The sequence below is a fragment of the Columba livia genome, chromosome 2 (genome assembly GCF_036013475.1).
Source record: "Columba livia isolate bColLiv1 breed racing homer chromosome 2, bColLiv1.pat.W.v2, whole genome shotgun sequence".
NCBI classification, from domain to species: Eukaryota; Metazoa; Chordata; class Aves; order Columbiformes; family Columbidae; genus Columba; species Columba livia.
Genome location: NC_088603.1, coordinates 20,334,345 through 20,357,197, shown reverse-complemented (window position 1 = coordinate 20,357,197; position 22,853 = coordinate 20,334,345). Strand labels below are relative to the sequence as shown.

General features: G+C 39.2%; 1 protein-coding gene across 1 annotated transcript in view; it reads right to left on the bottom strand.

The window, feature by feature from the left end:
• Window positions 1-2,195: 2,195 nt before the first annotated feature.
• The window catches only part of DNAJC1 (DnaJ heat shock protein family (Hsp40) member C1), a 103,815-nt gene continuing 83,157 nt past the window's right edge, over window positions 2,196-22,853 (bottom strand). The window contains exons 9-12 of the mRNA XM_065050812.1: window positions 15,780-15,899; window positions 4,407-4,455; window positions 3,463-3,932; window positions 2,196-2,413 (exon numbers count right to left, since the gene is read on the bottom strand). Coding sequence (XP_064906884.1) covers window positions 2,345-2,413; window positions 3,463-3,932; window positions 4,407-4,455; window positions 15,780-15,899 — 708 coding nt within the window. The 3' untranslated portion in view covers window positions 2,196-2,344. The remainder of the gene's footprint in view (window positions 2,414-3,462; window positions 3,933-4,406; window positions 4,456-15,779; window positions 15,900-22,853) is intronic.

The window sequence follows — 22,853 nt, the reverse complement described above, 5'->3', positions numbered from 1 at the left end:
GAAAAACTAGGTTTGGTGGTGGATACCAGAACCCTGAGAAAACAAAGCCTGGCTCTGATTTACCACTTCTCTAGTGAGCACCACATCTGACCTCCACTGTCACAGATGAGAGCCACTGCCAGAAGGGCCAGTTGTCTCGCCATGCAGAGCACACCTCGGACCCACAGGAGACGACCCTGAGAGGCCCTGAACATCTTGGACTCCACCTATGCCACCTTCCTCCCCCCAGCCAAACAAAAGCCAAAGCTTAGGCTGGGCCAACTCCTTTGGCCCCTGGGGAAGCCAACGTGCAGTAAGGTTGGATGGGGCGTGACAAAGCTCTCACTTTAGCACTGCGCGAAGGCTCCTACCTGCACAGTATCTCTGCAGGTCAGATCCACCCAGCCTGGACACTGACTCACGTTCCTCACCAAGACTTGCACTGCCAGAGCACTCAGTGTGAAGCACCCCTCCCATTCCAAATCACACTCCAGTGTGTTGCAAAGCCTTTCCAGTCCCTGACAATGAGCCAGTTGGTTCTGCCACTGGCTCACGGTGCAGGTCCCCTGCAGAAGAGGCCCGTGTGTTTCTCTCACTGCCAGCTCGCCTCTGCTTGCAGGCAGCTTGATTCTTCAGGCAATAAGGACACAATCCATCAATTCACTTCCATCCAGGCATGAGCAGTGCCTGTGATTAGACACTGACATCCATTGCTTCAGGTACCCAACCTGAGCAGTGTGACACAATGACATGTACCATCTTTGCCCAGCCTGGTCTTCCTTCAGACACACTGCATTTGTCAGGAACACTGCTTTAAGTTTCTCGGTGTGAATGTTCTTACAAACACAGAAAAGAGACAACAGTTTCTTACCGTCAGTGGTGCTTGTCCCTCTCCTTAGAGCTCCCTCGGGAAAGCCTGGGGCAGATGGAATCTGCCGGTGTTGCGTGGGGAGCGGGCAGCTATTGCCGCATACACAGGAGGGATGCGGGCGAGTCTCAAGCAGCTGCTCTTGCACAGATAAGTTTTCAGATTTCCAATGATAAAAGGTGTCAATGTCCCCCCAAATCCTTATGACATTTGCCCCTAAACTATTTCTTGCCCCAAAATGAGCCCATTATTATTCCTCATAGCCACATAGCCTATGATCCACATAGAACAGTTCTGTATAAATTGAATCAGGGAGCCACAGAGATCATGCAAGTGCAAAGTTTTATGGGACGGGGATGAAGTTTTGTGCAATGCTGATGTGTCAGAGGCCACACAACTTGCAAACAGTTACAGTGGCGTAAATGGCAGAAAGCTGATGGGAGATTTCAGCCACCAAGCTCTGATTTTGAATTCAGATACACGATCCTCTGATGTTCCATTTTAATTTTGAATTAATGCTCAAAAACTTATTAGAATCCTGGTACTGAATCAGAACAAGTTTTAAATCTTTTAAAAAAGCAAGTCCTAAATGTTTCTTGCAAAAGACTGCGATCGCTGTTCCAAGTTACAGCCCATTAAGTGCCCCTCAGTGCAGTATTTTAGGCTTCGTAAAACTTCTCCAAAATTATGAAAAACAAAGTAGCAAGTAATGAATTCACAACCCTTATTACCTATTCTTCAAATTTAAATCCAACTATATTGAGTCCGCCCCCCGCAGTAACGCCATCTTTTAAGCCCTGTTCTGTACTTAAGAACTGGTCAGGATGCCCTTGCCCGATGGATCTTTGTGAGAGGCCTGGAATGTTCTCACCCGTTTCAACTTTTCCGAAAAACAGCACTACCAAATATCCCTGTGCATTCCTCCGCAGAGCTGCTAAAAAGGGAAGGGTATTGCACATGCATATTAATGTAAGCGGAATTTACAGTTAGAAATACTGCTGCTTTCAAAATGTTGATGGAAGGAACAGACATTTCACGCAGCAGCAGACACGCGGGTGAGCACATTGTCTTCTATTTATAGCTGCAAGAGAGAAAAAGTACGAGTGCAGAGTTCCATGACTCTCGTCCTTCCTTAACAGCTTCAGCTCAATTCTAATTTTCAAAACAAGATATAAGGTTCTTTATATTGTGTATATTGTGTAGCTGTAAACCTACCAGTTCCAGTACACAGTTATCAGTGGGGCTTCTCCTGAAGGTCCAGCAATTTTTAAGACACTGTTATCACACCTCTGCATAAGCAGCTCTCCAATGCAAAAATACACCTTCATTCTTCAACACACAAAGTAGGTAAGATGGTATAAGATTATTTATTAATATTTTCTTTTACTAAGGCACATGACGTATAGAAATAGTGAGGTACAAAAATGCAGTTTCCTGCACATGAGATGTAAACCCCATTTTGACAAAGATGAGCTACATCTCTTCTGCTCAGAGCATTCAGCTTTTAGCCATTTTTTTCTTTTGTACCAGTTCAACAAGCAACTTGTATCTTGCTATACACTCCTCCTAAAAGGAAAAACAGAAGTGTTAATTAAAGTTTGATATTTTGGTATTGCTTTAACTCCATACACGCTGCCTTGTCCTAGCAGAGCCAGGTTCCGGGGGCTGGGCGGGGGGGGATGGTGCTTTATTGTTTGTTTAAGTTGTGCACTGAATTTCAGAAGGAGAAACTGCATCAAGTGAAGAGCGGATCAGAAAGATGAACTTGTAATTTACATTTCTTAATGGATACTTTCTCTCTTTAAAGAGCACACAAACCCAACAAAAGGTTGCCTGGTGCTTGTTGACAACGACCGCAAGAGCAGTTCTTAAGCACTTGTGTGGCGGCACCTGTGCCAGGGCAGTGACTGGGTGAGCCGGGCGAGGACCAGCCCCTGCGGTCACTAACCCGGCACCTACAGACACCAGATGCTGCTGAGCAGCTTCTGCGCCACAGAAACGCTCCAGCCCACACCCACGTTTCCACGTTTGGCACATAATTAGGATTTTCTGAAGCTACAATGCAAGCAAACTGAGCTATCAATCACAACTACTATGAAATCTAGCACAAACCAACTGTATCACAATGAACACTATTTTTAAAAGATTATGCTTACAAAAAGAACATTAGACAGATTATTGAGCATTTAACACCTGCAGATGGATTACTTAGTTTGTTCATTGAGATGGGTTGAGAAAGGTATTGTAAAAGTGTAAGCAAAGCGGCTCACCAACATTTGGTTACTAACTTTGAATCAAAATTTGTTTTAAAATCTAATTTGTCCTGCAACTGAAGATCTGAAAGGCAGAGGAGAGGCAGGTATTTTAAATGAAACAGGAGGTATTGAAATGTTTTCTGTAACAGATCAAGCAAACTGAATTAAATGGAAATATCTTTTAAATAAAAAACAACAAACATGACAGTAATGCTCTTTGGGTTGATTACACCCGGACTGAAGGCTAGGCAAAGACTGCACCTTTCCGCATGGACCCTCCGTTCTTAAGGTGATCATAAAATCGGTAGAAAATCTGCTTCCCCTCAATTTATACTACAGTTCCAACAAAGCTAAGCATACCTTGCTCTTTCCTGGAACACATTTTGCTATTTTATCCCAGCGATCCGATGTTCCCTTGGGATACTGCTGCAAGGCCATTTCAAGAAGCTTCTGTTGATTTTGAGTCCACAGTTCTTCTGGGACGCGGCTTTTCTCTCTTTTCCTCCTCTCATCATCACTCTCTTCCTCTTGCTCGGTGTTATCAAAATCCTTCTGGCGTCTTCCTCTGCCCTTCTCTTCTGGTGCCTCTTTCGTGGCTGGTAGAGTCACTTCAGGTGCTCTGACAATTTTCCGTTTGCGGTGCCTCATTTCGCTTGCTGTGGTCTCCTGATCCGCTTGGACATCCGTCTGCTCTGGGATCTGACCGTAGTTCCCCTCCTCTTCCTCCTCCCGTTCTCGCTGGGTGATTATGTGGTCGGGCAAATTCACGTTGACTTTGACATTCTTGGAATTCTGGGCCAGCGTTTTAAGCTCCGAGAGCCTAATGATACCTGTTAAAAGAACCGTTGTTACACTTGTGAAAAAAATAAAACCACAAACAAGCAGGGAACTGCCCACAAATAAAAGACACCAGGAATAATGCAGAGAGGACAAAAGGCTCTTCTGCATGAAGAACTTAAGGAAAATGCTTATTGAGATATCAAGGTATTTGTTATGAAACAATGAACTTCGCCAATTATGATCTTATCTGGCATATGTGAAGTACTAGGAAATTATCACATTGATACAAACAAACGTAACAGAAGAGCCTGAACAAATGAACAAAACCACAATAAACTGAGTCAGCCAGGCTGGGAGGAGGTAGCGAAGGGAAACATCCCCTCAGAACTCCCGTCAGGTGTTTGCTCGCCGTAAGGCAAGGATGCAAAGCGAACCCCGAAAGGTACAAACCACGCTGGGTTTGCATGGACAGAATCCAGACACCACGCTCTGTGCAAGCACCAGTGAGGATCTAGAGCACACACCTGGTGTATGTGTAACAGAATCCTTCAGTTGTTTGGCTTTCATGGTAACCTGCATGGAAACAAGGAAAAAAAATAAAGGACTATTAAAAATTACATTGTTTGGGCTATTGAAGAATTCATTAGCAGCTTACTGCAAAATACCAACACTGAATATACATTAAATAGACTGGGGTTGGTGTTGTTCTGCTGGCTTTGTTCAGATATGGATCCCAAGTTTGCAAAAAGTACCTTTCTAAATTTTTTCTTTCCTAAAACATTCCTAGCTTATTAATCTAAGCAATGCTACACACTTCTGTTCCTATCACCATAATACATCACAGCTGATATTCAAATTTTATTTTCTTTCATTGTTAACCCCCAATTCTCTAACCGAAAAATCGCACGAGGAGAGGAGAAAAAAGGAAACAAATCAATTATCTTCTACATATTAGTTTCTTATTATAATATTGAACAAAATAACAAAATAGCCCACACAGGTCCCGATGCTGAAGCACACTAATGGACAGGCATTCAGTCCCAACATAAAAGGCAACGGCTTGCCTGCCAAAGATCAGCAAAGACACCTATTCCTGAGAATCCAAAGGATGGAGAGCTGCCTGCCCCGGTCTCTCCATGCATACTGAAATCTGTGTGCTGGGAGAAAATCAACACTGGATTTAGCGTTTTTATTTTTACTTGAATAAGGCAACAAACAGGGTTTCTCTCCACCCAGAACGAGGAGCTGCTGGGTATTACGTGTAACTGAATTAGAATCTGAAACAGCCTTTTCCACTAGAACAGTGAAGGATTTTGGTTTATTCCTAGATCATAATGACATTTCACATTTGCCCCTACATGTAAAGCATTCAGAAGCAACACTCTTGTTGTAGGTTATCTAATTTTGGATAGATTCAACCATAATAACTTGGTGAACCCAGATGCAGCATTTGCAGCAAGTTACTCCATTTACGACATCTAATATTTCCAACACTTTCTCATTTGAAAGCATTATGATACCTGTCCCTATTTTGATGGACTTTCAATTTGAACATCCACCAGGTAAGCTGGAAATAACAACTGTGTGTACGGTTTAGATATTGAAAATCTACAATTTCAAACACTGAACAAGCACCTTCAGTTGACATAAGTCTGACAACTCATCAAGCTTCTTACGACTTCACTATCATCATTCACAGGTTACAGGGGAAGATTATTTGTCTGTTACTCTTTTTTTTTGTCAGCTTTCTTCTTCATATGGATGATTTTGCACCTTTTCCAGGTGCTATGTAAAGTTCATGTTTACACCAGGTCATTTCACTGAGAGTTCAGGTGTCTCTTATGTAGACTTAAGATTTATTTGTCCATAAGCTTCAACTGCCGCTGCTGTTAAAGATGCTGACACAGGGCAAGAATCATAACATGTTAGTATTAAACTACTAAGGATTATTATGAATTCAACCTAAGGAACATATTACATTGTATTTCAATGTGATCTGTTTGAATTTAATCTTGCCACTCAAACTTGCAGACTTTTCAGTTGCCAGTTCCTCCATGCTTTCTGACATCCTTAATATCAATCTAAATTTCCTCTCCTGCGGTGAGTAGTAGTATCTACCACCTAGTTCTTAACAGTGATTTAGAAAAAGAACAAACAGCCCAAACAACTGAGTTATGCAACCTAAGTTGTTCCATTGCTTTCTCTAATCAATTTCTTCCCTAATGAAAAAGTAATAACAAAAGCAAGTTATGATAACACATAACATACTTGGAAATATTGATATCCAAAGTATGAAGCAGTCGTAGAACTACTCTTCTAGTTATCATTGCAGATTGTTCCTGCATAATACTTTAAAATTACAGTTTTCGTATATATTAAGTTACGAGTTTTATCATGACTGTGGAAAAGCTGTGCTAAAAGCCTTCTGTTATTGACAACAGCTTTCGGCAGAGCATTAGCGAGCCCTTAAGAAATCCCGGGTCTGGGGACACCTTAAATAACAAGGATCAAGACTGTTAAATTGATTTAAAACAGAAGAGGGTAGATCTCATATTCCTGCAAGCATTTGTAGCACTGAACAGACACACGGCATTTTTTGGTAGGAATCAACTTTAAATGTTGCTGTTTCTATGTCCAAACAACCCAGGCAGCCCTGTAGTCCACCAGGGATCACAGAAGTTACAAGTCAAGTCAGGCAATCACATGCACAGTGAAACAGATTTTCTTAGACAGAGAAGGATGATTAGGAAAAAACCCATGCTGGATGCAAGCAATCAAATTGCTGAAGTAGAAATCAAACCATCTCACTATGGGACCTACAGAAAGAAGCCACAGAACACTCTGCTTCTGAGAATTCTCTTCTGAATTGAGTTTCAATAGGTCTTCAGCTACAAAAAGATTTTATTGAAAGCAAGTGGAGTCAGTGAGACGAATTTATGCGATGAAAGCCAAACAGAGCTGGTTTTCTCCTGTACTGCTGACAATTAGTCCAGATCACAAGACTAGTTGCTACTCAACAAGACAGCTAGCAGTAAAAACATTCCTCATCGTGACTATCCACGTGTCAAAGCTCTTGTTACCCTGGACACCTGCCACCTCTTTCAGATGGGACAATTGATGCTTCAGAGACACACAGGATTAGAAAAATATATTATTCAGAGTCAACTTAAAAGACTCAGTAGTACAGGCAAAAGCAAATTTTGCTCTGACATGAATGAGAAGCTACTTTTCATCCTGCCGGGAAGGCAGGAATATAAAAGCACAGAATTGTGGTAGACCTAGAGGGAAAACCCAGTGAAGTCAGGTACAGTCATCCTACTGATGTCAAACAGAGAAAGAGCAATTCTGCACAAGCTGAAGAGCAGTTCCCCATTCCCAGCGCAGCAGCCGCCAGCCCATCACTTCAGCTGGACCCTCCGGCACCACGACCAGCCCGGCTCCACCGGGCACAGCCAACTGGGCTGGAAAGCCTTTCTCGTTTTGCTGACTCCTGGCACTCTTCTGCAGACAGCAATCACAGAATACCAGGCTGGAAGGGACCACAAGGACCATCCGGTCCAACCTTTTTTGGCGGAAACACAGTCTAGACACGATGGCCCAGCACCCTGTCCAGCTGAACCTTGAAAGTGTCCAGTGTTGGGGAATCCACCACTTCCCTGACGAGATTATTCCAACGGCTGATTGTTCTTGTAGTGAAAAATTTCCCTCTTGTGTGCAATGGGAATCTCCCCAGGAGTAGCTTGTACCTATTGGCCTTCATCTTTTCTATGTGGCTCCTTGTAAAAAGGGAGTCTCCATCCTCTCTGTAGCCACCCTTTAAATACCGGAACACGGTGATGAGGTCTCCCCTAAGCCTTCTTTTCTCAAGGCTGAACAAGCCCCGTCCTCTCAGCATTTCCTCACATGGCAGGCTGCCTTCCTTCTCTGAAGAAGATACTATTTTGATCAGGATTGCACCAGGTAATTACATAAGTACAAATCTCTTGGGTTCTGGCAACATTCAGAGAAAATAATGTGGGGTTTTTTTTGTAGAGGAAGAGATAACCCAGGTCACTTGGCTTCCCAAACATACATAACCTTCTCTCAAAGAAGGATGGCATGTTATTGTACCACTGAAAACTGGAGGTCCTGATAAAATTGTTTACTATTCTTAGCGTCTTCCTGAGCAGATGTTCTTCAAATATCTACTAAAGCTGCCACAGTTTCCCAGCATCAGCTATCATAAATTTGCTGTCCCAGAAGCAGCGTTCTGCTCACCCCGTTGTTCTCTTCCTGCACGCTCTCCAGCCAGTTATGTCATGCAAAAATACCAAGATCTGTGGAATTACAGAAAAAAAATAACGTGGACATAGTCTGTGAGTAGCAGAGGCTAATACATGCAGCAGTGAGGAATTTCCTGAATCTGTGAGGCTAATTTGAGTTAAAATCACATTTTCCTCACAAAGGACAGCCAGACACTGAAGGACTTTATTGCCTTCCTGGCTTGGTCAAGGGAGCAGGTTTTCTGCAGGTCTAAACTTCCAGAACAGCACAGAGTAAACTGCCAAATTTGAAGTTCTCTCCTCACAACCATTATCTGCTTGACAGAGTTGTTCTTCCAATCTATATCTAAATAGCTTTTTTGTAGCAACCACAACTACATCAAGAACTGTGCGATCTAAGTCAGACAACAATAATGACCCATCCCTTTATTTTCATATGACATATTCAAAATCTATTGCTTTATAAACTTCCTTCCTCTACATACACTAAAAAAAACCTGCTAAAATTGTCTTCCAGTTTAAACAGATTGGTGAAGCTTCAAATACTGAAACATCAAGCCATATTGTTCTCCATCTTTTGCATGTGTCCTTATTTGCAACTTACTTGATCTCTTAAAGTATTTCAGGTTAGAAGACATACCTTTGTTTTGGCACTGCATATAACAGATTGCTTAGTAGATTGTTACCAATTTTCTCAAAAGTATGTAATAGAACTAGTCTTTATCCACTACGTAAATGACATGTTGAATTTAATGCTAACATAACAAATTATTCTTTTATGGACAATGTGCTTTTATTCTTGAACGAACTAAGAGAGGCAAACTTGGCCTAAATCACCAGATGTAGAACACTAGCCTCTTTCCAGTTTAAGTGCCCAAATAGTTAATTTAAAACAGCAGAAGAATTACTCCTTTATTCAGGACACAGAAAGAGGAAGAACTCGACAACTAGAATTGTCATGATGTTGGAGACTTCATACTAGGCTTTTTTTTGGGGGGGGGATGGGGCAGTTAAAATCAATGTTTGAAAATCTGTAGCTCAATACTATGGGCACTCACGTAAGAGAGAAGTTTGGCTCAAATGCCTGTTGCAACAACTACTCAGACATCTTATTTCATGACTGTTGTTGCAAAGTGCACCACCTTTCCTAAGAGTCACAAGATTTGAATTCTGCAGTGGAGTTCAAACCCAGCTCACCAGGATGTATGTGGGATGTTACATTAGTTCAAGCCACTTTTTAAAGCTGCTGCAGCACTGGCTTGACCACAAGCCATTTATTTGAATTAAAAGCTGGTGTCCCACTGTCTTCTGTGCAAATCTTTCTCCTTTAAAGCCCTGGTCATGCTTTATGAGAAGGAAATCAATCTATTTTGCATTTGGGTTATAAGATGCATTGTGCTGCCCAATTCTATAAAAACTGTAGGGGCAACTGTAGGAGAGCACAAGAATAAACCTGTGTGCAAGAGGGGAACTGTAAAGAGCAACCACCTCTTCCTCCCCTCCAAGCATCGGCACAGACTGTGGGATTTGACAGGTGTTTCAAAGATTTCACTCTCAGATTGAGGGATCTACATGACCTATGTATGATCTAAATCCCATCTTAGATATTCATAACCTCTTTTGGACCTCGATCCAGAGCCAGGTCTTTATACTTCAATAGGCAACTGGAAGAACTATTGATTACATAAATATATGCAAGCTGCTAGAGGTGAATGTTTCAGAATACCCACAACTAGAGAGCACAGTAACTGAGTTAACACAGAGTACACAAAATGAAATGTAAAACAGACTTAGGAAAACACTTCATCTCCAGAAGCAAAAAACCTAATAAATTCATGAACATATGGATCATTTATCATATAGATGTTTTCTTGGTGGAAAAGTAATGAGCTTGCATTTGTCAAATATAAGGAATCTATTTTAGAATAGAATATAAAGGACAATGAGGATGAGTTAAAGGCTGACACTGTTGCATGGACATACAAGAGATACCACAAAAACAGCACCACTCAAATCTTATGCTTTCGGGTTTCATGATAATCCAGAAGGTCTGCTCAAATATATCCACCTGTCTATTGTTATGCTGTCTACCTCAGTGTTTTTCTATACAATCAGCAAATCCCAATCAGGCGGTTTTTGCAACACAAATGCATGAGATTAGTGACTGCAGGAGCAAACAGAATCCGTTTAAATCCTGAAAGACAAGTGAATGATATTAATTCACAACTATGAAATCTGAGATCTCTTTGCCTTTAATTTAAAAAACCTGTACCTAATAATCACATTAAAGTCTGTTTGGCATGCCAGACAGCTTTTACTTCCTCTGTTATTTTTACAATTTGAAGGTCCTTTGTAGTTACTGAAATTAATTTATGCCTTTCAGCAAATATTTTTTTTTATCTATAAGGGTAGCTATTGTCATGTACAATATACCTCCGTAACCTCACATCTAAGTGCTTTTTTTCAATTTTTTAATTCAGCAAAAGCTGACAATCATTATTATAAATCTTCATAAGGCTTAGCATTTGTCAAATCAAACAATATCATTTCTGCAGAAATAGTAGTCTTGCAACTCCATTCCATTCATTATTTACACTATGTTATAGGGTGTTCACAGTGCTTAGGAAATTCAAACATAACTTTTCTATTTTGTTTTAAAAGGTCAATTATTTCCTTAAGTATTCAAGGACAGGAATGAGAACTAACCCTGGAGCAACAAATTCAGCAAGGAAAATGGGTCAAAGAACAGATGTTTAGAGTATGACAGAGAGCAGTGGTACAGGTAACCAGGTCAGCAGGCAGGAACCCTGATTAGAGTTAACTGAACTCCATTTCCCTTTCATAATCAAAATACTTGAAAATCTAATTTATAACACCAGCCATTTGCAATAAAAATGACTTTTAAAAGCTGTAGAAGCTTTCAGTTGCGAAAGCGATTTCGTTACACTAAGCCACTTGAAAATCATCTTTATGGGAAAAAGATTCCTAAGTTCCTAACATGCACATATTAAGATGACAAATAATTAAACATACTGATAAAATAAGCATAACTTAGCTTCATCTATTTTGGGTTGATTATTCATTGGCTGTTAAGAGTTGTCTTTCTGAAGACAGACAAGATAAACATATCCTATATTTAACATGACAAAAGTTAAAGTAATAAACCTTCTTATAGCGTGTCTGCACCACAGTTGCAAACTTACCCTAAGTCTGAGCTGAAAAGCACACGCATCTGTTGCAAAGATATTTATGCTGATATCACATGAGGCAGCATAGACAGAAGCAGCAGAGCTGAAGGAGCTCAGGGGCACTACAGCATGGACAGAGCTGTTATTGCTGGATTTCGGCTGGCACCTTCCCAGTGGTCTGCATCCCATCGTGTGGATGTACCTGCTTGGATGGGGAATCTGGCAGACGCACCCATGTAATGGGCCTTCTAGTAAGCCTTATTTGTGCAATATTTTCAGAAATAACACAATTAACAAACTACAAAACCTCAATCTGAATATTAGTAGAAAATAAAAAAAAATCTGAAAGAACACTTAGTAGGAATTACTGAATTTAAGAACAATCCAGCTAAGGTATAAGCAGAGATTATTAAACAACTATGGTGACTATCTGGCTTTAATTTCCCATTTTTTAATATGAGTTCACACATGCTTCCAATTGCAGGGAAGGTTTTGTTTCCTCCCCCTTTCCTCCTAGATAGCTCGCACTTGCTAGTCTAATCACAGGCCCTGTGAGGAGCAGGACCTAACCTGAGGCAGAATCACTGCATTCATGTCAGTTCTTGCAGATGTTTGGCTGCCAATGTAGAAACTCCACAGCAGCTTATTCCATTGCTCTATCCTCTCCACTGGAATTCTTTGCCCCTCAATGTCTAACTTTGCAGCACATGATAAAATTTGGGGTAATTACTTTTTGCCCTATAAAACCAATACATAGCACAAGCCCATTCCTCTTTCCAGTTCTCCTTTTCTGCAGGAGAACACTACCCTCCTCAGTTCATTTTTTCTTTCAGTCCTTCAACATGAATTCCTTCAAAATCTTTCCTTGTCAGACATACTTTATAGAAGTACTATTCTCTTTATTCTCCTCTGGACTCTTTATCACGTGTTTAAGTGCAACACTGAAACCTAGACACAAACTAAGGCTGCAGATGCAGGTTTACCATCCTCCTGGTTATATGTTCTCCACAAGACGCTCGCCTCTTTCACAATAACTCACTATTTGTTCACTTCTATCCAGCTCATTATCTCCGCACTCCTCCTGCTTTCTGGGAGCTACCCCTAGCCAGTAGTTTGATTTCTTTTATTTGTGAACCTGATCACCATCTTGCTGTGTGTCCTTGCATAAACTATCTTTTTAATTTCGCCCTATTTTTTGCATCTTATTTTTCTAATTTGTCCCAACCTTTTTGAATTCTACTGCTCTTGCAATATACTTCCAGTTCCACTTAGCTTTGTAATATTTACATGTGCTCAGCAAGTCTAGGGTATCAAAGTCATGTTCTAGCCAAATCAATGAAGAATTTTCCAAGCTGAACAAACCTCTCTGGAAAGTCAGACACACACAGTTTTTGGGCCTTCTTTATATGTGAAAAAGCAGTATTAAAGCTCCATGCATTAGAAATGCCGCTTCATACTGTTCCAAAACTCATTAACATAATGCCTGGAGGAAAATTCAGAAATATATTAAAGAAACCTCCAAAACAAATAAACCCACAAAACTAAGTTAAAACACCACCACAAAGCTAAAAAGTTCACAAAAGCCAAGAACACTCTCTTCAAGTCACTTCACCCTGCTTAAACACTGCCAGTGGAAATGAAGACAGATTAATGTAGGAATTTGCTTCTTAAAAAAAGGAAGGAGTTTAAGACAATTTAACACGAAACTTCTTTGGGGTGGTCAGAGTGAATTTCACTGATGCTCTTCTGGCATATACAAACGGTTTCAGCTTATTCTTTAAAAAGTATTGAAATATTTTCCTACCTGTTTTTGTTTTGCTGAGGAAGGCGGCTTTGAGACAGAACCAACAATGTAGTGATCATTTGGGACTGGATTACTTTTAAATGTCTTTGTTAACACCTGTTTAGCTAATCTACTATTAGAAAGGGTTTGGATGCTTAAAATCCCATGGAAACAAGCACACTGTACCTTGTCAGTCCTTTCTACTACAGCTTTCTACCTGAAAGGAAAACCAAGCCTTAATGCTCTTGATACTTAACAGGAGAAGAAACAAGCAGAAAGTGGTCTCAAGTTTTTAAAAAGAGTTTCCTGTGTCACATAAAATGTCAGAAAAACAAATTCCAATTTGTCCTTGAATGTTTTCCCTTTTTATGATCTAGTGCATTTGCCAGACAATGCACACGTCAAACTCTGACTTTGACTGATGTTAAATCAGCTGTAAGCAAGGGATCCTCAAACTCTGCTACACAAACTATTTCAAAACAGCACCTCATACACCAAAACGTACCCCCTGCACCTCTCCCAGTGGAAACAGGGACCAGCTGTTTGGGCAGCAAACATTGCCTGCACAGGCCAACACCTCTTTTGCTGTACACGAAGTTCAACAAAACCAGACGTTTTTCCTGCCGCTTTAGTGTAACATTTCTTATTCAACTATGGTGATGCCCAGGCAAAATAAGAAACCTTGCTGTAAATTTAGATGCTATTCTATGTCACCCTCAGCAAATATAACGGATAAGCTGTACATCTTGTTCAATAGCTGAATGGATATATCTGAAGTAGTTCTCAGTAACAGTTTAAAATACAGAGAAGTTTCCAGGAAGCTTTTGTTTAAGTGTTTCCTTTTAAAGCCTAATAACTGTAACTCTGTGCAATCCAATGATAAAAGCAGCAGAAACTCTAATAAGTCTGTGTCAGGAAAGCTGCCCCAGCATTATCAACAGTGGAAAATTTTTAGAGAAGCAAAAACTTGTGTGGAGAACACTTACTTTAAACATATAGTTGGAGGTCACTGGAAATAAAAAGGATTACGCTCAGACCTTTCTCTACACATAACCATCCCTGAAAATTCCTTTTTTCATACAAGAAATTGACAGTTCTTAGAACATACACCTTTCCTTCATTTCTCTTTTCAATTCACACATTGCTCAAGACTTCTCGCCTAAAGGAAGAAGCAAACAAACTTCATTTTTTCTTTCCAGTCCTGGTTGTGTGCAAGTACGGTGGCCAAATACATATTGCAAAGGATTCTTAATAAATAATGTTTTTACACCTGCTTCAAGGAATAAAGCAGAAAATGGGTGTAAAAGGCAGTGTTAAGATGTGTTAGTTTTGTAATGCGTATATGTGGAAGCATTCCACATGTTTGTATTATCAGGAACAAGCAAACTCATCATTTTTTCCAAAGCAATCTCCAAAGATCTTTGCCGCGCACACTGCATACTACCAAGCCATGTGCTGTTACTATCTGCTTAGTAAAATGCAGCATCTTTTTAATAAAGTCACTCCACCTCAGTAGTATGAATACTTCAGGAGCCTGATAGACAACACTAAACAGAATTAAAAAAAAATACAATCTCATTTGCATAGCAGGTTTGTAACTTCTTGCTTACATCCACTTATTTGCAAATAATATGTGGTGTTCTAAAATGGTAAGAATGCAAATAGATTATCTTCTAGTATATGTGAGTTAACAGAAATGTATAGTTGCAGTAATTCTTGAAAACTAACTTTAAAAATATATTTTTGTGATTAATTAACAGGGAAAAAAAACACTTAAGAAGTACACAAATTGCCCAGAAGGCTATAATGGTTACACTTCAGCCTAGCCAGAGGTTATATGTACCATTATTTAAGGTAATTCCTGAAATACAATAAATAAAGAACATCTAATCTCAAAATGTACATCAACAGATTTAAACATTATTCTCATTAACCCCTCCACAGCCTATAAAATAGGGTCAGCTGAAAGGGCTTTCAAATGGTCCTCAGCAGACACTACATCATGTTCTAGTGATCTATTGCTTGAAAAGTCTTTTACGGCCTAGCCCCTAAGGGTTTTAAGATCATAACACTTAAAAACCATAAGTACAAGCTTTCTTTGATATCTGGTACAATACTATAAAATATGAAATAACAAGGATATTAATCATTTTACACAGTATCACTATTAACCGCGTTATAATCCAGAAAAAAGAACTGAAGTAGTATCATATGTTTAACTCGTTTTAAAGTTTGTAGAGATATTTCAGCTTAATTAATGGAAAACACCTGTCTAAACACCATTAGCTCATCTACATTTTTTAAGGACTGGCTTGAGCAGAAATGTAATCTTTAACCAAGTCACACAAACATTCGCCTGCAGTGAAAGGAGGTTACTACAGAATCCAAAGCGCATTGTTTTTCTGTTATTGGGTTACAGTAGCTCAGGTCTGTGAGCACCAGAATCCCCCATCCAGCTGATCAGTTACAGCTGTTAATTGTGGAGGGAGAGACTGGCTGACATCTGCTTCTTGCATAGTTAGTTAATGGTTCACTTCCAGGTCCTAAAAGGATTGTAGCCTCTCTCAAAAGACAATGTCGGCCCCCATATACGCCTGCCTTCGACACTGCCTGTCTTGTTCTGGTTTGTCATTCTCCACACAATGCAAATCTGAGTGAACTCACATCTGCCACTGATCGACCCAATTCGTGAGCAATCTTTTCCCATCGACCTGGGGTCCCCCCTGGGAACTTAACCATACTTCTTGTCAGCTGGCTGAGGTCCTCCTCTGTCCATTCGGGTGCCTGTAAAACATTTGTAAAACATTCATTACACTGGTATAGTGGGCATATTTTTGTGAGGTAATATACTGAAAAAAAAATATCTTCAAAGGAATTAATCAAATCACATTAAAAAATATTAATAGTTTAAGTAACTGGGTACCATCTGCCTGTGATGTTGCCAAAAACACAGAAAAACAACAGAGCAACAGTAGGATACTAAAAATCCATAACACCCCAAAAATGCATTTTGTATATTATATAGACTAACACTTTAAATTTCTATTAATATTTATACAATATACATAACACTATAAAATGCAGCCGATAAAAAGCAACATTTTTATCAAAGATGAAATCACAGTTTAAGATGCAAAATTTTAGCCATCTATTTAATTGTACATGTAAGATTTTTTTCAGCGACAACGAAAATATCCTCACTTTTACATTTTTAAAAAGCCTCTAAATAAAACATAACAGTCATTTTACTGTAATCACCGTATGTTTTAGCATTCTGAGATGATTCAGGAATGAAATCTGTTGATTCTAATATTCCATGAAGACTACTAAACAACACCCTTCCCCCCAAAAAAACATGGTCATGCCACAAAACTAAAGCGGATGCTTCTACCACCCAGTAACCAAGAGCTATAACAATGTTTTGGTCTATCTACATACGACAATCTCTTAAAAATAACTGTCTTCATAACAGCCAAATAAAAGCGAACAAAGCAAGGAATACACAATTAGAGCCGTATACGTCACGGAATCTCGCCTGCCTGAGAAGGCAAGTGCAGCAACCACCTTTGATATTTGCAGCATCTTTGGCAACGACTGCAGAGCCGGATCTTTGTTACCATCAGTAGTTTGCCATTTTATTTATTTTTAAGGAATCCTTTATGACATACCTCTTCTAATCACCATTCCCAACAAGGACCCGGCAGATATCACGCAGTTTGCATTACAGAGCCATCAGCAGAGAACAACAGTCAGAGGTGAGTGACCCCAGGGACCATCTCCACAGCCCCAGCAAAGCTTCTCCCTGACACTAATCCCGCCTGTCACTCTCCCACTGAGCTCCAACCAGGCTGACATCCGCCCGCCGCACCGCCAGCTTAGCGGGGCCCGGCCTGACTTTTTACTGTCTCCCCCAATCAATGGTTCGAGCGTGCTCTTTTCACCATGTCCAAATGGCAGCTTCACTCATAATCAAAGTGCACTGCTCCTGTTAAAGGGCTTCCCGAAAGGCTCCACCATTTGCATTCATTTGCAAAGCAAACTACTTTTATTCACTTTGTTCTGCTATCAAGAGTGTTCCCTGAAGCAGATAAATTGGCATAAATACAACCTGCCACTTAAAAGACAGTAAATAATAGCCAATAGTAGCAAGGATTTCATCAATCGTCCTAGGTTGGATCCATGTAGTCCTTTATTCAACGCTGAAAGCCTTAGACTTTCATATTCAGATAGTTTTTAATACCAGTATAAAATGAATTACCTATGACAGTTCAAATGCAAGATGCTTAAATAATGTGTGTGTATGTGTGAGATCTCGCACATACATTATATGCATTATCATACAATTACACTCTGTCCTACAGAAGAAGTGACAAATACACAGAAAATCTCCACACTACACAATAACCTTATTACTTTTATTGTATTAAACAAGTTAATATACTCCATATTTTTTATTATACTCCATATACGTATTTCATACTAAAATATTTCTCATAGATTTTTAGGAGGGAAGATCTGGGGTACTTAATGTTCTACTTACAAAAATTTTCATCACTGTAATTTAAATAACAAATTCTTATAAGATTTTTGGTTAAAAGCCTTTTGTTCAAAAGTTAGTCAAATTTCACACCTCAACATTAGCCTTAATATGCAGTTTACTGCAATTTGCTATTTACTTTTGGTTTTGCTTTTGTTTTGTTTATTTGGTTTTAAGTAAATTTACATCTATTCTGTCTGACCACATCCAAAGTGTATCTAGGCAATTACACATAGAAATCAAGATTATCTTTTCAGTGATGTACACACATAGGAAGCTTTCTGGTAAGTTTTATTTTCAGACTTTTCCAGTAAGCTTTGATTTTCCCATGTGCTCACAACTTTACTAACCATTTGTAAATACTACAGAACTCATAAGGTTATCTTCCTAAATAACAGACGAAACCACAGTCATTCTGTAGATCTGTAGCTAATTACACAGCTAATTCACAGCACAAAAATTCATTAACTACATTAAAATATCAACTTGTTAATCTTATTTCAAGCTGACAATAATTTTAGAATGTGAGGATCTAAGATTTCTAAATTTGGAAAACCTTTGAAAAAGCTTTTAGAAAAATCCACTCTCAACAGCTAAAGCTGTAAAAGAGCTTTTGTGAATTTGCAATTCCTCAGCAACAGTTAATTGTGTCTTTAGATGCAACAGCACCTACTGTGATTCAACTCCTACAAGCAGCTATGAGGGTGGTCATGGTGTGAACGTGTTCTCCCTGTTCTCATCTGTAGCCAACTGTAACTGCGAGAGTCAAATGAATGCATAAACATACCGCTTTGTCACTTAAAACCATGTGTGTCCAATATTCCTGAAACACTGGGCCAAAATTCATCTCTACAGCAAAGCAATGGAAGACACCACATGGTGAGGGGACAGCTGTTGTTACTACACAAGCATTCAGATTTTGCATCAAAAAAGCCTCATTCTGGGATTAACTCCCCATACTGAATACAAAATTAAAAGTACAGAGTTATGGTCTACAGTCTTTAAAATGAAAATAAACTACAAGTGTAGATATAAAAAATTCATAGCATTCTCATAAATAATAATCCTTTAACATGGTTTATCATACATAGCTGGCAATACCAAAGGATTAGCTCACCAAACCACTCTGCACCTTCTACGGAAAATAAATATGAATGTGGTTTATTGTTTATCATCCCTCTCACATGTGTATCTGCACTTAGCAACTCCATACCACCCCTTTCAGCATGACAGTTTTACACTATTAGTATATATATATATGTATATATATACTTTTTTTTAATATGAGCAACTCTATTTTCAATTACATTAAAAGCAAAGTTTTAGACAATAAAGAATTTGTTTTCAAGAAAACAGCCTGACTGGTTTAGACCTGTTAACATTAATAAGTCTTGCTGGTTTTGGCTGGGGTAGAGTTAATTTTCTTCATGGTATCTAGAACAGGGCTACATTTTGGATTTGTACTGGAAACAGTGTTGATAATGCAGGGATGTTTCAGTTGAGCAGTGCTTACAGAGAGTCAAGGTCTTTCCTGCTTCTCACTCCGTCCTACCAGCGAGTGGGCTGGGGGTGCACAAGAAGCTGGGAGGGGACACAGCTGGGACAGCTGGCCCAACTGACCAAAGGGTGATTCCATATCATATGATGTTCTGCTCAACAACAGAATTAGAGGGAAGGTTGGCCAGGGGGGCCGCTGCTCGGGGACTGGCTGGGTATCGGTCAGTTGGTGGTGAGCAATTCTTTTCATTCGCACCACTTGCCTTTCTTGGGTTCTCTTTATCTTTTTTATTTTCCTTTTAATTTCAATTTATTATTATTATTGTTTTATTTTTTTATTTATTAAACTGTTCTTATCTCAACCCAGAAGTTTTCCCACTTTTACCTTTCCAATTCTCTCCCCCCCATCCTGCTGTGGGGGGTAGTGAGTGGCTATGTGGTGCTTAGTTGCCAGCTGGGGATAAACCACGATGTAGGTATAAAACTATATGCCCTTTTATCAGTAAAACTGGGAAGTGGCTAGAACTTGAGAATTTATAAAGAAACTTTAAAAGTTATTTATATTGACTTGACAATATGAGATAATTGGATTTTTTTAGATTAAATTTTAGCTTTAGACCATTTCCTCCTGTCATCCATATACTGTAGATTCGATTAAAATCACTGTTGTATGGAGGTTTGGATAATGCTTTCAATCTGGCTAGGACTTTGTACTAAGCTTCATCTAATTTGGGTGATTCACCGATTTTATTATGTATAGTCCATGATCTTGCAAATAAACCATGAGGCAGCATCTATTTAAAAATATCTGTGTAAATGTTTATAGAACAAGGGTCCTAGTATAATCCCAGACAGTTTTGCAACTCAGGATACATTTAACCCACAAGAAGGTGGCGTTTCTATACAGTAACTATAAAAACAATGTTAAAGTATTCCTGATTTTATTTCTTGCTCTTAATGTCTTATTCTTCTTACATTACTCTTCCATATTCTTACTTTATCTACAATAAGTCTTAAGTCAGTCTTGTTTTATCAAATCTAATACACATCTGGCATTGTGATCCAGCTTTGGCTGAACACTAAGGATCTGCTACAGTTTTAAAGATCTCTTGTGAAGCTCTAAAGATCTGAACTCCTATTCAAAGCCATAACATGTTCACATAACCCTTTGTTCCTTCAAAGCCGTAACTCAAATCCCATTTCCATCAGTACATTTCTTTATTAATTGAGGTAACAAAACCATTAGGACAGCTATACTGTTTCACACAATGGTCAAGGTGGGCCAGTAAGCTCATCATTTGTGTTCAGGGAGTGCAGCTGCAGAAAACTTCAGCACATACTTTGTGATAACAGGAAGGACTATATTTATTATTCATCCTTTCCAGTCCCTCTCTGCTTTGAAAAAACAGGGCCATATGCAGATACTAAGAGGAAGGCAGCATATAGTTTACCTACATTTCCCCTAATATTTTCCCTAATTTCAATTATTTTCAGCTCCAGGAATTTCTGTAGGCTGAAATATCTTTTTCTGTTTAGGAACCCTCAGTAGATCTCTCTTTCAGTGTTTTTTCCAGTTTCTCCTGAAACTATTTAAGTTTTCTGGACTTGCAACATCATCTTCATGAGGAGTTGCACACATCTGCTATCCGTTATACATGGAACCACTTTATTGTGTCTAATTCAACCCTGGCTCCTGCTAGCTTTGAGGACACTGAGCTCTTGGCTGCAAGTGAAGACCCAGCAAGTAGCCCATGTCTACTGACTTCCATGTCACTCACAACTTTGCTCAAACTATCCCTCTACAGCATTCCTCCAGAAGTTGTCTCCTCATGGCTAAAGAGTCCTCCTGATCTAGCCAGCTCGTTTTTCATGTAAAAACCATTTTATGCATAATACCGCCCAGTATGCTTTTTTCCTAACGCACCTGCAATTCCATTATAACCTCTTTACAATGAGGTACCGAACTGCACACAGCAGGATTAATCATAAGTTAATACAGTTGCATACAGATGCGTCTGGTTTGCTCTCTGTTCCAAATAATACTGTCATTGATAAACTGTCTCACCTCAAAGCTCACCTTTTTACTATATTATCACGTTAACTGTACTACGCGAATACACTGAGCAGCACAGTTCCCAGCAGAAACCCAGCCAAACTCCACTGCTAACTTCGGTGTACTGAAAGAGCTATTTATTTCTACCCTCCATTTCCCGTCCTTTAATTATTTATCTGGGAAAATATACTTCCCCTTATCCCATGACTGCTCTTTTTCCTTAAAAGCCTACAAGCCTTGTTAAACTCTTCAGGAAAATCAAGTGGACTTTATCAATCAGATCACCTTCTCCCTGCATATTTGTTAATCCTTCAAAGAAGTCCAGCAGGTTTAAGTCAGGACTCCCCTTTATAGAAGCAAAGTTCAAGACTCCACGCAGGTCATATTTATGCGGTGCTCACTAATTCTATTCTTTATTGCATTTTTTGATAGTTTTCCCCAAAGAGATGTCAGATGTACAGGCCTGGAAAGACCCTCGAATTCCACTGACAACTTAATAAATAAACAGAATGACACATTTGCCATTTCAGTCCTCAGGCACCCAAAAAAGAAACAGTTAAATGAATTATTTAATCCTCAAATTTTCTTTGAACTCTTGGTTGCACATCCTCTGGTCCCAGAAACTTAAATAATTTAATCTTAAATAATATATTACATAGGTCTAAAAGAACATTAGAGATTAATTTCAGAATTTTCAAAGCAACTACATGTAAATACGAAGATACAAATAATTATCTTCACATATATCGTAAGCTTGTCAAGATAATAACCTAACCATAGTAATTTTTGTTTATACTATTCCTCACACAGGAAGGCCTTCAGCATTAAAATATTAAACAATATACATAATGTAAGCAGACAAGAGCTCTTAGAGAAGAGTGAGAACCTAAGAAGAGTCAAGTCAAGTCGTCTACCACATGCAGCAAATGTTCTAGTACAGAGAGATTCTTTTCGTCCCAGCTGCCTCCAGCCTGGATTAGGGACTTCCTAAGCATGAAGTTGAATCGCTTTCTGTTACAAGGCAAATAATGAAGCTGTCGGCCATTTTTGCTCTTAATCAACATTATAAGTTGGCTTTCTACACACATTCAATTTCTCACTTCTCACTGTACTTGCTGCCTTTTCATTTCTCCATCCAGCATATTTCTGCCCTGTTCTACGGCTCTATGTGGAATGCAGGAGAGAGAAATCTTCACTTTTAAGTCTGAGACAAGAATAACTTAATTCCAGTAAAATGGGTATATCTGAGATTCTTCCACTAGCTGCCATATTGATTATTTACAATTTTGTCAATTTTTTCTAGACTTCAAGCAGTCTGTTAACCCAACCTAACTGGATGTCAATAGGTGATTCTTAAACACACACAAAATCTAAGTTTATTCCGAGAGTTTAAGCATATTAGAAACCAGACTGCAAAGACATCCATAAGTGTATGATGTCAATATAACAGCTCCCCTATGCTTTTGGGAAAGCAAAACCAGTTGCCATCTATTCAGAAACATCAACTAAAATCTTCATTTGCAAGAACATTTCACAGCTAATGCAGGTCAACAAGGAATTATTATTCAGCTTTCTCATTCCTAAACTGGGCATCTATATGTACCTATCTATATATCTTACTTAGCCTCAGCAGGAAGCCAGAGAGAATAAT